This window comes from Budorcas taxicolor, chromosome 3 (assembly GCF_023091745.1).
Source record: "Budorcas taxicolor isolate Tak-1 chromosome 3, Takin1.1, whole genome shotgun sequence".
Lineage (NCBI taxonomy): Eukaryota > Metazoa > Chordata > Mammalia > Artiodactyla > Bovidae > Budorcas > Budorcas taxicolor.
The window spans coordinates 117523399-117535828 of NC_068912.1; the positions used below are offsets into that span (position 1 = coordinate 117523399).

At 57.1% G+C, this 12430-nt stretch overlaps 1 protein-coding gene across 1 annotated transcript in view; it reads left to right on the top strand.

The window, feature by feature from the left end:
- Positions 1 to 12430, top strand: part of MLPH (melanophilin) — a 46188-nt gene that overhangs the window by 18189 nt on the left and 15569 nt on the right. Inside the window, exons 3-7 of the mRNA XM_052637312.1 lie at positions 4487 to 4708; positions 4884 to 4996; positions 7717 to 7820; positions 9714 to 9833; positions 10527 to 10731. Of these exons, the coding sequence (XP_052493272.1) occupies positions 4487 to 4708; positions 4884 to 4996; positions 7717 to 7820; positions 9714 to 9833; positions 10527 to 10731 (764 nt within the window). The remainder of the gene's footprint in view (positions 1 to 4486; positions 4709 to 4883; positions 4997 to 7716; positions 7821 to 9713; positions 9834 to 10526; positions 10732 to 12430) is intronic.

Here is a 12430-nt window from a genome sequence, read left to right on the forward strand (position 1 = left end):
CTTTCCTCTGCATTCAGGAGAATAAACGTGTGGCTTCAAAATAAGTGGTTCTCAAGCATTTTGCCCTGAAGGACCTGTTAGATTCTTAAATTTTTGAAAACTCCAAAGAGGTTTTGCTTACCTGGGTTATATCTGTCTATACTTACCCGTCAAAAATTGAAACTGGACATTTAAAAAGTAGTTGTTCATTTATTTAGAAGAACAGTAGCCCCCTTATAACGTAATAAAAATGTTATGAAAAATAAATTTTTCCAAAGCAAACACATAAATGAGGACAATGGCATTGTTCTGTGTTTTTTGAAAACCCCTTCCATGTCTGGCATGATTGGAGATGACTGAATTCGGATATTTCCTCGGCACTCAGGGTGTTGTCATGTGTTGTTGAAGAAAATGGGACTTCATACAGATGTAGTAAGAAAAAGAAGGAGGAGCCTTTCCAGATGATTATGGGTGTTGTGTTCTGACAATACATGAAAACCTTGTGACTGGTAGTTTCTTGAAGTTGTAATGTGGAATCTGAAACCATGTCAATGAACTTTCCCTTCCCGTTACATTAAAATCCGCTGGTCTATGTCGTACGTGGAACGGTTCTTCTACCCACATGTGCTTTGGTGACACCTGTGCAGGCTCCCCCGCTGTCAGAACATTTCATTATACATAACCAAAGCAATCGCAGGCATCATTATCACTGCTGCTCTCATTAGAAGCCTCTCTGTGACAGAAAACTCTGAAGCTCAGGGCAGCAGAGACATAAAAATTTTCCAAAAGTCTTCTCTGAGCTTGAAAGCCTGGATTTTGTCACCAGCAACTAATACCATCACTTGACATACTCCTTAATTAATTAGTTTATTTTGGGCCGTGCTGGGTCTTTGTTGCTGCCTGCAGGCTTTTTCCGGTCGCAGTGAGCAGCGGCTATTCTTCACTGCCGTGTGAGGGCTTCTCATTGCGATGGCTTCTCTTGTTGTGGAACTCTAGGGCCAGTCCATCCTAAAGGAAATCATCCCTGAATATTCACTGGAAGGACTGAGGTTGAAGCTGAAGCTCCAACAGTACTCTGGCCACCTGATGCGAAGACCCAACTCATTGGAAAAGACTCTGATGTTGGGACACATGGAGGGCATGAGGAGAAGGGGGTGACAGAGGATGAGAAGGTTGGATGGCATCACCGACTCACTGGACATGAGTTTGAGCGAGCTCTGGAAAATGGTGAAGGACAGGGAAGCCGGACATGCTGCAGCCCGCGGGGTTGCAGGGTCAGACACGACTGAGCGACTGAGCAACAGGGCAGGCAGGCTTCAGAAGCTGCAGCTCACAGCTCAGTAGTTGTCGCACGTGGGCTTAGTGGCCCGGCGGCATGTGGGATCTTCACGGACCTGGGAAGAACCCGTGTCCCCTGCATTGGCAGGCGAGGCGGATTCTTAACCACTGGACCAGCAAGGAGGTCCCACTTGACATGCTTTCAATCAGAGACACACTTCATAAGTCCTGCTTTCCTTTCCTTTCTGAGAGCAGAGGTACAGTCTGTCCCTCCGGCTGGATCTGTTCCAAGAGCCCAGAGCTTTCACCCACCACTACTTTTGCACTGCCAGTGCAGGGGCCCAAGAGCAGAAAAGACAAACTTTAGTGTTATTATGAAAAGACTTTTGACACTGTGCCCCCTGTCAAGGGGTCTGGGGTACCCCTGGCGGCCCCTGGACCACAGTTTGAGAACCACTGTTCTGAATCACTGGGCTTGACGTTCTGCCCGTTCCCCTCCTCGGCGCCAACTTCGGTCCCTTTCCATCTTCACTTTAGCCCAGTCTTCTCCACTCAGTGGATGTGGTCTGTGGTCTTTCCATCTCAGCCTGGCTTCTCCTTACCTCCTGCTCCTCCCCTCATGCGCACTCAGCACAGCACACAGGTGGCTTCAAGCCTTCCTCTCTTTCTGGTGGTACATCTCATCCAGGCATCTGTGTTCCTGAAGGTGACCTTGACCTGCAGCTTCACACTGGGCTTTTGCCTACTGAAGCGCCTGTAGTGCAGGGACATCTGGTCAACCCCATGTTTGCTGTTGGCAGGCTGTGGGTGTCTCTGGCCCCTCAGATTCTCCAGGTTGGTGGATATGCTCTGTGGCTGGCCAGCATCTGGTGCTGGACCAACATGGGGTCCCCATCTTCCCACCCTCCTGTTCTCCAGCTGTGAAGAAGAGAAGTTGTGTTTTAAAGCGTCTAAAGCAGAGTGTCTTTATCTGTTCCCCCCAAGTTCAACACCTGAAATACATCCACCTCCTCTGGACTCTGTGAACTCTTATTTAAGAGGACCTCACGCCCTGTACTTTTGCATCCTGAGATCCCCCTGCCTCCCCATATCCTCATCTCTTTTCCCAGGGGGTCTGACTCTACCTGGATGGAGAATGAGGATGCTTATGGAGAGAAGCTGGACAGGGCCCTGCCCAGCCACGGGGTGGCCTCTAGGTTCTCTGGCTGAGGTAGAGACAGCAAGAGTGGAGCTGAAGACTAGGCCCTTCCCCGGCCAGGTGCTCCGCGGGGCCAGGTGGGAAGCCTGCGGCAGACGCTTTCTTTGCCTTGTCAAGGCAGTTTTACCTAGACTGGCAGTGAATAATCGTTTTTCGGTTCCTGCTACCTCTAGACTGGGTTACTTGGCTTGGGGGCCAAGAGTCTTATTTTGCGTCTGTCTTCATGCGTACTTTAGTGCACAGCGGGGAGAGGGAAGTCAGCGCAGTGCAGCCAAAGCCTAGCTTGATCAGGAGGTTCCCCGAGCTCCGTAGAATCACCGCCTTGTCTTAGACCCCCACCCTGCTCTGGGGCGTCCCCATCAGAAACCACAGTTTCTGCGGAGTTCTCTGGAGACAATGGCATCTAGTGTCTGGCTAATTTCTGTCGCTAAGAATGGATTAATTTGATCTCATCTAAAACTAAAAATATTACATTTGGCAGACATTCTCTGCAGCCAGAACAAGAGCAGTGTGTTCATTGTCGGGGGCACATTTTCCAGTCAGTTTCACTTGGCAAGTTCACCGGGAAGCTGCGATTGAACACTTGCTGGTGTGAAGAACTGGTTTTCCCGGGACTCTTCAGTCTTATTCTGGAAAACCAACTTGGGGAGTCAGCTCAACCTGCTCCAGGAGGAAATGCTGTCTGACTTTGCCCTTAGTGTAGCCTTTTTAGGGAGGTTATTCGGACAACTCAGACAGTAAAGAGTCTGCCTACAATGCAGGAGACCTGGGTTTGATCTCTGGTTGGAAGATCCCTGGAGAAGAGAATAGCAACCTACTCCAGTATCCTCACCCAGAGAATCCCAGGAACAGAGGAGCCTGGCGGGCTACAGTCCATGGGTCGCAAAGAGTCAGACATGACCGAGGGGCTGAGCACATCCGGGCAGCAGTGGGACCACTGTGATTCTGAACACTTATGGCTCCCGTCACCTGGTCTGGGTTGAGCTTCTCAACTCTCACAGTCAGGTCCCGACCTGACCTCCACTTACCTAGTATTGTCCCCAGCTCAGCACCATTCACTCAGGCCACAGAGGCAGAGCGGGTGTGGCCGGCCGGGCCCTGGAGAAGGCAGCATCTCCCCGACATCTGGATGAGGCTTCTCGCCCTGTCCTCTCTGACTCCTGCTGCTGTTCCAACCAGACCAGGACCTCCTGGATTTTCTGTCTCTCTAACCTCCTCTTCTGTTTATTTATTTGGCTGTGCTGGGTCTTAGTTGCAGCACGAGGGGTCTTCGTATGCAGCACTCGGAATCTTTAGTTAGAGCACGTAAACTCTTAGTTGCAGCCTATGGGATCTAATTTTTCTTAAACAATGAAACTGGGCAACAGATTTACTCTAGATAACCATGTGGCCTGACAAGGGTGCACCCCTCCGGGATTCCCCCGGCCCCATCTCTGCTAGTTTCTTGGAGCCGCCAACCCCACCTGGTCTGAGGGAGCTTGGACCCTGGGTCCTAGTGGCCATGGGTCCATGCTTGTCCAGCTGCACAGGGTGCCTGGGCAGAGCCTGCAGGCTGTGGGCTTTGCATCAGAAAATCTCTGGGCTCAGGGTAAGAGCTGGGGAATGAACCTGGGCTCCAGGACCTCTGTCCATCCTCCTCCCGTTACACTGAGTCACGTGAGATTGTGTGGGCCGTGGTGGGTGGCCCCCTCCCGTGAGGCTGAATCTGTACAATTTGCCCCCTTTGGCAATGAAAGAAAGTCATGGGCATACTGCCTGGGAAAATGTAACCTCATAGAGAGTCACAGAAGTGAGTCACAGGGTTTCAATTCCAGCCTACCTGGATGGCACGTGTTTGAAACCAGCCTGCTGGTCTTCCCTGGAGTGGGATGGGGTGGTGCTGTGGACATAAAGCCTGCCTATGGCACCATTACCTGACTTTGGGGTCGCTATTGTCTGAATCTCTGAATTTGATAGCTCTGTGTATGTGTGTATACATTTAAAGCTTGTTGCAAAAACAAGGGGTCCATTATTTTCTTGTTTCCAATAAAGGGGGTTGAAGGGCAAGATTAAGAAGGAAAACTCCAAGAGGGAGCTGCTTTCAGACACTGCCCACCTGAATAACACCCACTGCGCCCACTGCCTGCAGCCCTACCGGCTCCTTGAGACCCCCAAGAGGCAATGCCTGGAGTGCCACCTCTTCACTTGCAGAGGCTGCAGCCACCCCCACCCAGAGGAGCAAGGCTGGCTCTGTGACCCCTGCCACCTGGCCAGGTGAGTGGGATCTCGAGGTCGGAGGGTCCTGCAGATGGGGGGCTTGGCCTGTCCCTTCCAGGGACTCGTATGTGTGTGTGTGTGTGTGTGTGTGTGTGTGTGCGCGCGCGCACGCCCGCGTGCGTGCACCCCCCAGGGCAAGGCGTGAGCCTGAGCTCTGTGTCCCCGCCTGCAGGGTCGTGAAGATGGGCTCACTGGAGTGGTACTACGGGCACGTGAGAGCCCGCTTCAAGCGCTTCGGGAGTGCCCAGGTGGTCCGGTCCCTCTGTGGGCGGCTGCAGAGAGCAGGTAAGAAGTGGGCATCCTCCCTAGGTGTCCGATTTGGCACCTAGACTCTGTATTTTCAGTAAACATTTCCTGTTGAGTCTGATGATAATCAAGACTTGAAGAGATGGATTGTAACTCAATCAGTGGCTTTCATGTTTTAGATCCAAGTATTTGTTCCATGAAGAACATGAAATCCAGACTGTGCTCTTACACTCAGCGTGTGTTCACCTGTGTGGTCCACCTTGAGGCCATTTGGGTAGACGAATATTTCAGGGAAGGCTCTGAGGTTGCTTGAACTTGGGAGTTCCTCCTGGACTTGAATGGGGAGAACTGAGCGTTGTTTTCAGGAAGCACTAGCCTGTCAGCCTGTCCCCTGAGCCCCAGCGCTGCCGTTACACCTGGCCAGGCATCCAGGCTACTGGAGCTATTAGGCCACTGTCTGGGGGCTCAGCATCTTGACTGTCTCTACCTGGGGGACCAAGGCCAGTGCCCTCGGGTCTGGAGCCCCTGCAGGTCCAGAGAAGGTGACATGCTCCTGAGACTGAGGGTGTCCTCACTGTGCCCCAGCCTGGCCATCTGCCCTGGGCCTTCTGGGGAGGGGCCGCCTTGTGTCTTGTGCCCCCTCCAGCCCCAGGTTAATGGGAGGATGCAGAAGCTGGGCATGGCCACCCCCAGGGCATTTGACGCGACTGGGCCTGGCCCAGGTCTCAGAGGGGTCTCGGCACCCCGTGCGGGTTTTGTTGTGTCCATTCAGATTCCTTTGGCTTCCCAGGTCTTAGTTGTGGCACTTGGGGCCTTAGGTGTTTGCAGCACCCGGGATCTTCAGTGGCACCATCTGAACACTTAGTTGCAGCATGAGGGATCTAGTTCCCTGGCCAGGGGTCGAACCCAGGCCCCTGCATTGGGAACTTGGAGTCAGCCGACTGGACCGCCAGGGCAGTCCCTTAGGACGCTGTTGAATTTAGCACAGACCACCCAGAGGCACCCTCACCTGTAATGGCTCTTAGCACCTGGAGAGACAGACCGCCGTCGGGCTGAGGGACCTTCCCTGGGTGGGGGCTGTGGGGGCATGTGATAAATCATGGAAACCAAGACATTTTTAAGAGTAAAGAGGTCCTCCTGAGAACCACGCTGAGACAGCCAGCGTCACTAGGGGTGCCCCGGGGACACGGGGAGGCACCGTCACCCTATTCTTGGGGGGGGGGGGTTCCGGTTCCCCACCTCCTCCCTGGGCTGCTTCTCCGTGACCCATATCTCTATCTCGGCCGGAGCTTATCAGTAAATCCCTGTGCTGGCTCGGCCAGCCAGCAGCCAGCCAGCCGAGGGGTCTTCCTGCAGCAGGAGTGTGGTCCGGCCCCCTGCGCAGGGCTCAGGCGTGGGAACCACAGGCAAGGTGGGAAGCGCCATCCTGCGGAGCATCTGAGAATCTCAAGTCCCGGCTCGCGGTGGGAAACCACAGCCACGTCACAACCCTGAGGACCTGGGCCTCGCCCCGGTGTGGGGGGCGCTTATTTCTAGAGACCCGAGTGGGCTCAGGAATCCGCCTTAGGTAAAAAGCCAGGAGGATTCTGACGGCCCAGCCAGGGCCCGGCGCTGCGGGAGCCGGTACCACCCGCAACCTCTCGTCTCCGAACTGTCACCGCTGAGGGCCAGGAGGTGGCGCTGCGAGGCAACCGAAGACCCGGTTCCGGCCGCTGCCGCTCGGGGGCTGCGGGCCCAGGCGGGGTGATGGGGTCGGGGGAGCTGCCTTCTCCCTGCTGGCCCGTATCAGTGCAGCAGACAGGAAGGGGCGCGGGAAGCGAGCGCGAAATGAGGAGGTCGTGCCTTTAAAAAAAAGTATTCAAACTTACAGAGAAGAAAGGATTAAAGTGAATGTTTCGAAACCCGGGCCAGGCAGGGAAGCAGGTCGGGGGGCCGCCGGGGTCTTCCCTGCGTGGGAGGCTTCAGAGGGTTGGGCGCGTTCCCCACGCCCCCCTCTTCCGCGCCCGAAACAGGACGGGAAGGCAGTGGGGGCGGGGGCAGGAAAGGAAGCCCGGCTCGGGCAGGCGGCTCCCGGAGAACGCCTGTCTGCTCAGCGCCTTTGCCTGCATCGTCGGTTTACCTGATGGAGTGCGGAGCGCGCCCGACGTCCGGAGTAAGTCCCTCCTGCTCACAGAGGCGCCAGGGTGCCTCGGCCCCTGAGCAGGGGGGATCATCCCCGAGGCTGCCAGACTGAGCCCCAGAATTCACGGCGTCATCCCGGTAGTGTCAAGAGAAGATCCCAGGCCAGGCCAGGCCAGTGCGAACAGGAGAAAAGAGGGGGAAATGAGGCTGCAGTGGGGGTAACGGGGGAGAGGGGGCAGGCCTGGGGGGCTCAGACGGAGAGGCGGGGAGGGGTGCTAGCGGCTGGGCCTCGCCCCCCAAGCCCGGGCCGCTGCTGAGAACGCGGTGAATGGACTGCAGGTGAAGAGGCTTATTGGGCTGAACCTGACAGCGCCCGCCACACCGCAGTGCCTTCAGATCCCTAGGAGGTGGTCAGTGAAGGCGACTGTTGGTGAAAGTGAGGCGGGGGGTTGGTTTCCTGCTGTGATTCGGACCAGCCCTAAGCGATGCTCTGATAGGGCTCTGGAGGCCAGCAAAGGGCCTGGTCAGGGAGCTTCACAGCAGGTGGAGGTGGGGGGATGGACGGATGGGTGGGTGGGGGGGTGGGGGGTTTGTCCCCGTCGCTCTCCCTGGTGGAGTCACGCAGGCATCCGCCGCAGGTGGGCCCGAGCAGATGCCCGGAGACCCAAGTGGAGAGGACGAGCAGGCTGAAGAGGATGCAGAATGGGGCCCGGCGGCCCAGCCCCAGCCCCTCGGCAGCCAGGTAGGTCTTTCCCCCGCCCCGCCCCCTTCCCCCTGAAGCTGGAGCCTCTGTTCTGATTTCCGGAGAAACCTCAGGCTCTGCGTGCCTCCACTAGCTAACCTGGCAGGAGCCCGGAGACCCGCCCGCCTCCGCCGTGTCCCACGGTCTCTGAGATGGCTGGGTACCAAATCCAGGTGTCCTCTCAGCTCTCAGCATCGGTATCCCGGAGGGAACCCAGAGCACGCAGCGGAGGGCGGGGCCTGCCTGGACCTCCAGCCTGGCCCATCCGGACAAGAGCCCTGACACCCACGGCTCCTGAGGGCACCGGTGTCCCCCAGTCAGCCTTTGTACCTTTCAGGGAAGCAGCCCCCTCCCGCTCTCCTCTGTGAACTTTCTTGCTTTTGTTGATAGCCAACCATGAGTCTTGGTTTTATTGGTTTATGCCTGTTTTCACCTATCTTTTTAAGACTGTGTTCTATATTTTATTTATTAGCTATTTTTGGCCCTGCCGGGGCTTTGTGGCTGCATGTTGGCTTTCTCTCTAGTTGCAGTGAGCGGGGCTTTCTCTCTAGTTGCAGCGAGCGGGGCTTTCTCTCTAGCTGCAGCGAGCGGGGCTTCCTCTCTAGCTGCGGGGCTTCCTCTCTAGCTGCAGGGCTTTCTCTCTAGCTGCAGCGCTCATCTTTCTCGCTGGAAGGGCCTCTGCTGTTGCAAGGACTTCCCTGGGGGCTCAGAGGGTAGAGCGTCCGTCTACAATGCAGAAGACCTGGGTTCGATCCCTGGGTTGGGAAGATCCCCTGGAGAAGGAAATGGCAACCCACTCCAGTCTTCTTGCCTGAAAAATCCCACAGACAGAGGAGCATGGTGGGCTACAGTCCACGGAGGTGCAAAGAGTCAGACACGACTGAGCGACTTCACTCACTGCTGTTGCAAAGCGCGTGCTCGGGGTACGTGGGCTTCAGGACCTTCAGCGCGTGGGCTCAGTAGCTGTGGCTCCCGGGCTCGAGCACGCAGGCTCAGTGATTCTGGTGCTTCGGCTTAGTTGCTCCTTGGCATGTGTGATCTTCCCACCAGGGATCAAACCTGTGTCTCCTGCATTGACAGGTGGATTCTGCCACTGAGCCACCAGGGAAGCCCTGTTTTCCCTTAGTTTTTAACTTATTGTTGATGATAAAGGCAGGAAAGAGAGCCTCTGGGGGTCTGGGCGGGACGACAGAAGAGGATGGGGGAGGGGAGGGGCAGGGTGGGCGGTGCTGGATGGAGACCCTTGGAGAGTCAGGGGGTCTCTGAGATCCACACTGGCAGTTCTGCCAGCTGCTCCCTGGGGAGCACATGCATCTTCTTACGAAAATAAAACTGTACTTGTGCTGTTTATTTACTGGGCTCCCGAAACACTCTCTAGTGTCTGAAATATTCCCTGCAAATACATTCGAAGGGTGGAAACCATTATGAAGGAAGGATTTGGAACTCAGCTCTGCTCTAGAATCTAGAGGTGAAGGAGCTCTTGGGGGGCCCCTTCCCTACCTCCTCCCCGTGCTGGGCGCCCCTCCTTCACCAAGGGGGGAGAGGCGGGAGGGCCCCCTTAGCCTGAGAAACCCCGCCTGCCCCCCGAGGCTGCGGCCCGGGCCTGCGACCTCAGCACCTCTGAGCAGCCAGGTGCCCGTCGGAGGCCCAGCGGGTATTTGCCCCTGCTCTTCTAAGAGGGGCTGGGGGTGCAGATCCTGTGATGGGGGTGGGCTCTGGGCAGCCCTCAGAGCCTCCTCGGGGTCTGCTCGAGTTCGTGTCTAGCACAGAAGGCAGATGGGCCTGTGGAAGCACCCTCTCCCCCAACCCCCTGCTGCCTGGGGTCATGAAGTCTGGCCCCCCCCAATCAGGCTGACCCTCCCTCCCCTCTCCCTGGAATCCCTTCCTGCTCAGAAAAAGCGCCTCCTCCCCATCCACGGCTGGGACTTTGAGGCCGACTCCGACGACTCCGATCCGTCCTGTGGTCACCCGCCAAGCCTGTCCTCGGTCTCAGGGGCCACAGACAGCCTGCAGGTCAGTGGACTCTCTTTTCACCCCTGAGTTAACCTGGGGGACAGGTTTTCGGGCCCCAGGAAAGGACAGCATTCTGGGCGACAGTCTGATGGCCCTGCAGGCATAGCAGCGGAGGGGGGAGGCAACTGGAGTCGGGGTACAGAAGCCTCACACCCTCCTGTCCTGGAGAGCCTGGGTGTGCTGCCGGGGAGAGCCTTGGCTCCTTGGCTCTGTGCCCTTGGTCTGGGCGACCTGTGTGAGGCTCCTCGCCTCCCACCTCACGTGGAAAAGGGGTGATCTCTGCCTCACGGGATCCCTTCCATGAGGGACTGGAGACAGGCTGGCGCACCCCAGCCCCAGAGTGATGGCGCCCCAGCTGGAACCCTGACGTCTCAGCGCCCTGGCGCAGGTGGTGCCAGCCCAGGACGGGGTCCACCCAGGGCGATCTACAGACCCCTGGGTGCAGGGCCCAACAGGGCAGAGAGGTGGGAGCCGGCACCCATCAGGTCTTTGGTCCACGGTCCTGCTCTGGTGGCAAGTCCAGAGCCCTTTGAAATGAAAGGGAGTTGAATTGCTGGGGTGGAGAGGAGGGGTGACTTGTGTTTGGTCTGTCGAATGATACCTGAAAACTCTCAGTCCTTGGACTGGAAAGACCCACATTCCAAGGAGCTGCCTGTTCCTAGTGAAACCTGCCGACCGTTCCCATGTGCTCAGGCCCTCACAGATGACCCCTGTGCAGAAGAGACCACCCCCCAGGAGGCTGGGATCCTGGACCAGGCTGATGCCAGGGCCCCTGGGTGCCACCCCCGTCCAGAAGAGCAGAGGGTCGGCCTCTCGCCTGCTGGACTAGACGAGCTCTCGGAGCCCTGCCTGCCGGGAGAGTCCTGCACTGCAGGCCCCGGGGTCGCTGCCACTCCCGGTAAGTGTGCTTGACGGTGGTCTTCCACACAGGCTCGGTGTAGAGGAGGGGGTCACTGGAACCTGGCCCCCCTCCCCATCCCGATCCGTGCCGGGACACTGGCCGATTGCCAGGAGCCCCTTCCTTCCTGGGATTGTCCAGCATTCGCGGTCCTGGCAGATGCCATTGTCACCGGAGCTCCCCGGGGTGGGATGCCTCCCCGTAACCCTCAGAGGTACCAGCTCAACCCCCTGGCTGGCCACACAGCTCACTGCCGCCTGTGACAGGGGACGTCGAGTGGGAGTGGGATAGAGACACACAGGTGTCCCTGAAATGACTAGGGTCACCGGCCACCTGGACCAACCTTCCTGACCGCAAGACCAGGCAGTTCCAAACCTGGGACCGAAATAGGGTGCAGGTCCGTCTGGGCCGCCTGCCTGCCAGCTGTGACTCGGGAGGTCTGCAAGTGCTGAGGCCCTGGGTTCGCTCAGTTTGATTTTGTTGTCAGTGGCTTTGAGATGAAATCTCGAATCGCTGTCTGTCTCTGTGCCCTGTGGGAGCGGGCACCGGGGTCCAGGGGGTCAGGTATCCGAGTGATGTAGAAGCCGATGAGACCACAGACAGCACAGGCTGCCCGCCACAGTGTGCTCCCGCCTGACCTGACCGCAGTGGGGGCCAGCTCCCGGGGAAATGTAGTTAGACAGTGTCTGCCAGGAAATGGGTCTTTTTTCCATTTTCCCTTTTCATTGTATTATAGGGACTCTAATCTCATGATCCACACGCCCATTAAGATGCTGGAGGCATTTGGGAGGTGGGGAGGGGACTTTTATTTCCCCACAAACAATGGATAAGTGAATCTACATTGACTGAGTCTTTGGATGAAGACGTAGATCAGCACATTTCCTCCCGGGGTCCCTCATCACCCCCAGCACGCGGATGGCGGGGGCAGCGGGAGGGGAGGGGGAGACAGACTCTGTGGAGCTGGGGCAGGTGCCTGGGGGAACCGGCAGCTTTGAGTACCAAGCCCAGCTCTGCTGGCCAACTCGCTACCCTATTTCATGGACTCTAAGACTGTCACCTCTCCTCTTAAATCGGGAGCGTCTTACTGCAAGTATGGGAGACTGATCGGTAGTGCTGTCTCAATAAATGTATCAGACAAGCCACAGGGTCTGAGCTTTAAAGGAGTACGGTGTGTGCCTGATCAAACCCCTTAACCACCAGGCCTCGGTGCCCTCACTGTAAACCAGGGCCAGCGCCTAACTCACCACAGTGTTGGGGACTTTAAATGGGATGGTTGTATCTGTTAGCTATTGCCGAGTAACAACTTATCACAAACGGACTGGCTTAAAGCTACACACGTTGACAAGCCCACAGAGGCCAGGTGTCCAGCACGGCTTCCCCAGGTCCTCAGCACAGGTCTCCTGGGCTGCAGCCACAGGGTGGGCAGGGCCAGAGCCTCATCTGAGCTCAGAGCCCCGCCCCCAGGCCGTGCAGGGTGTCGGCAGAGCCCCACGGCAAGTCAGGCACAAGAGCAGCTTGTGGACGCTGACTCCTGGGACATGGGCTCCTGTGTGTCCTCCCACACAAGCTCACTCCTTCCCTGTCCCAGCATGGCTGTGTATGGTGTGCCCCAGGCCAACTTGGAGCTTGGAGGGTACTTTCTGGTGAGGACTTGGGGGATCTTCCACCACCAGAGCCCAGGAATAAGCCTCTGAAGCCA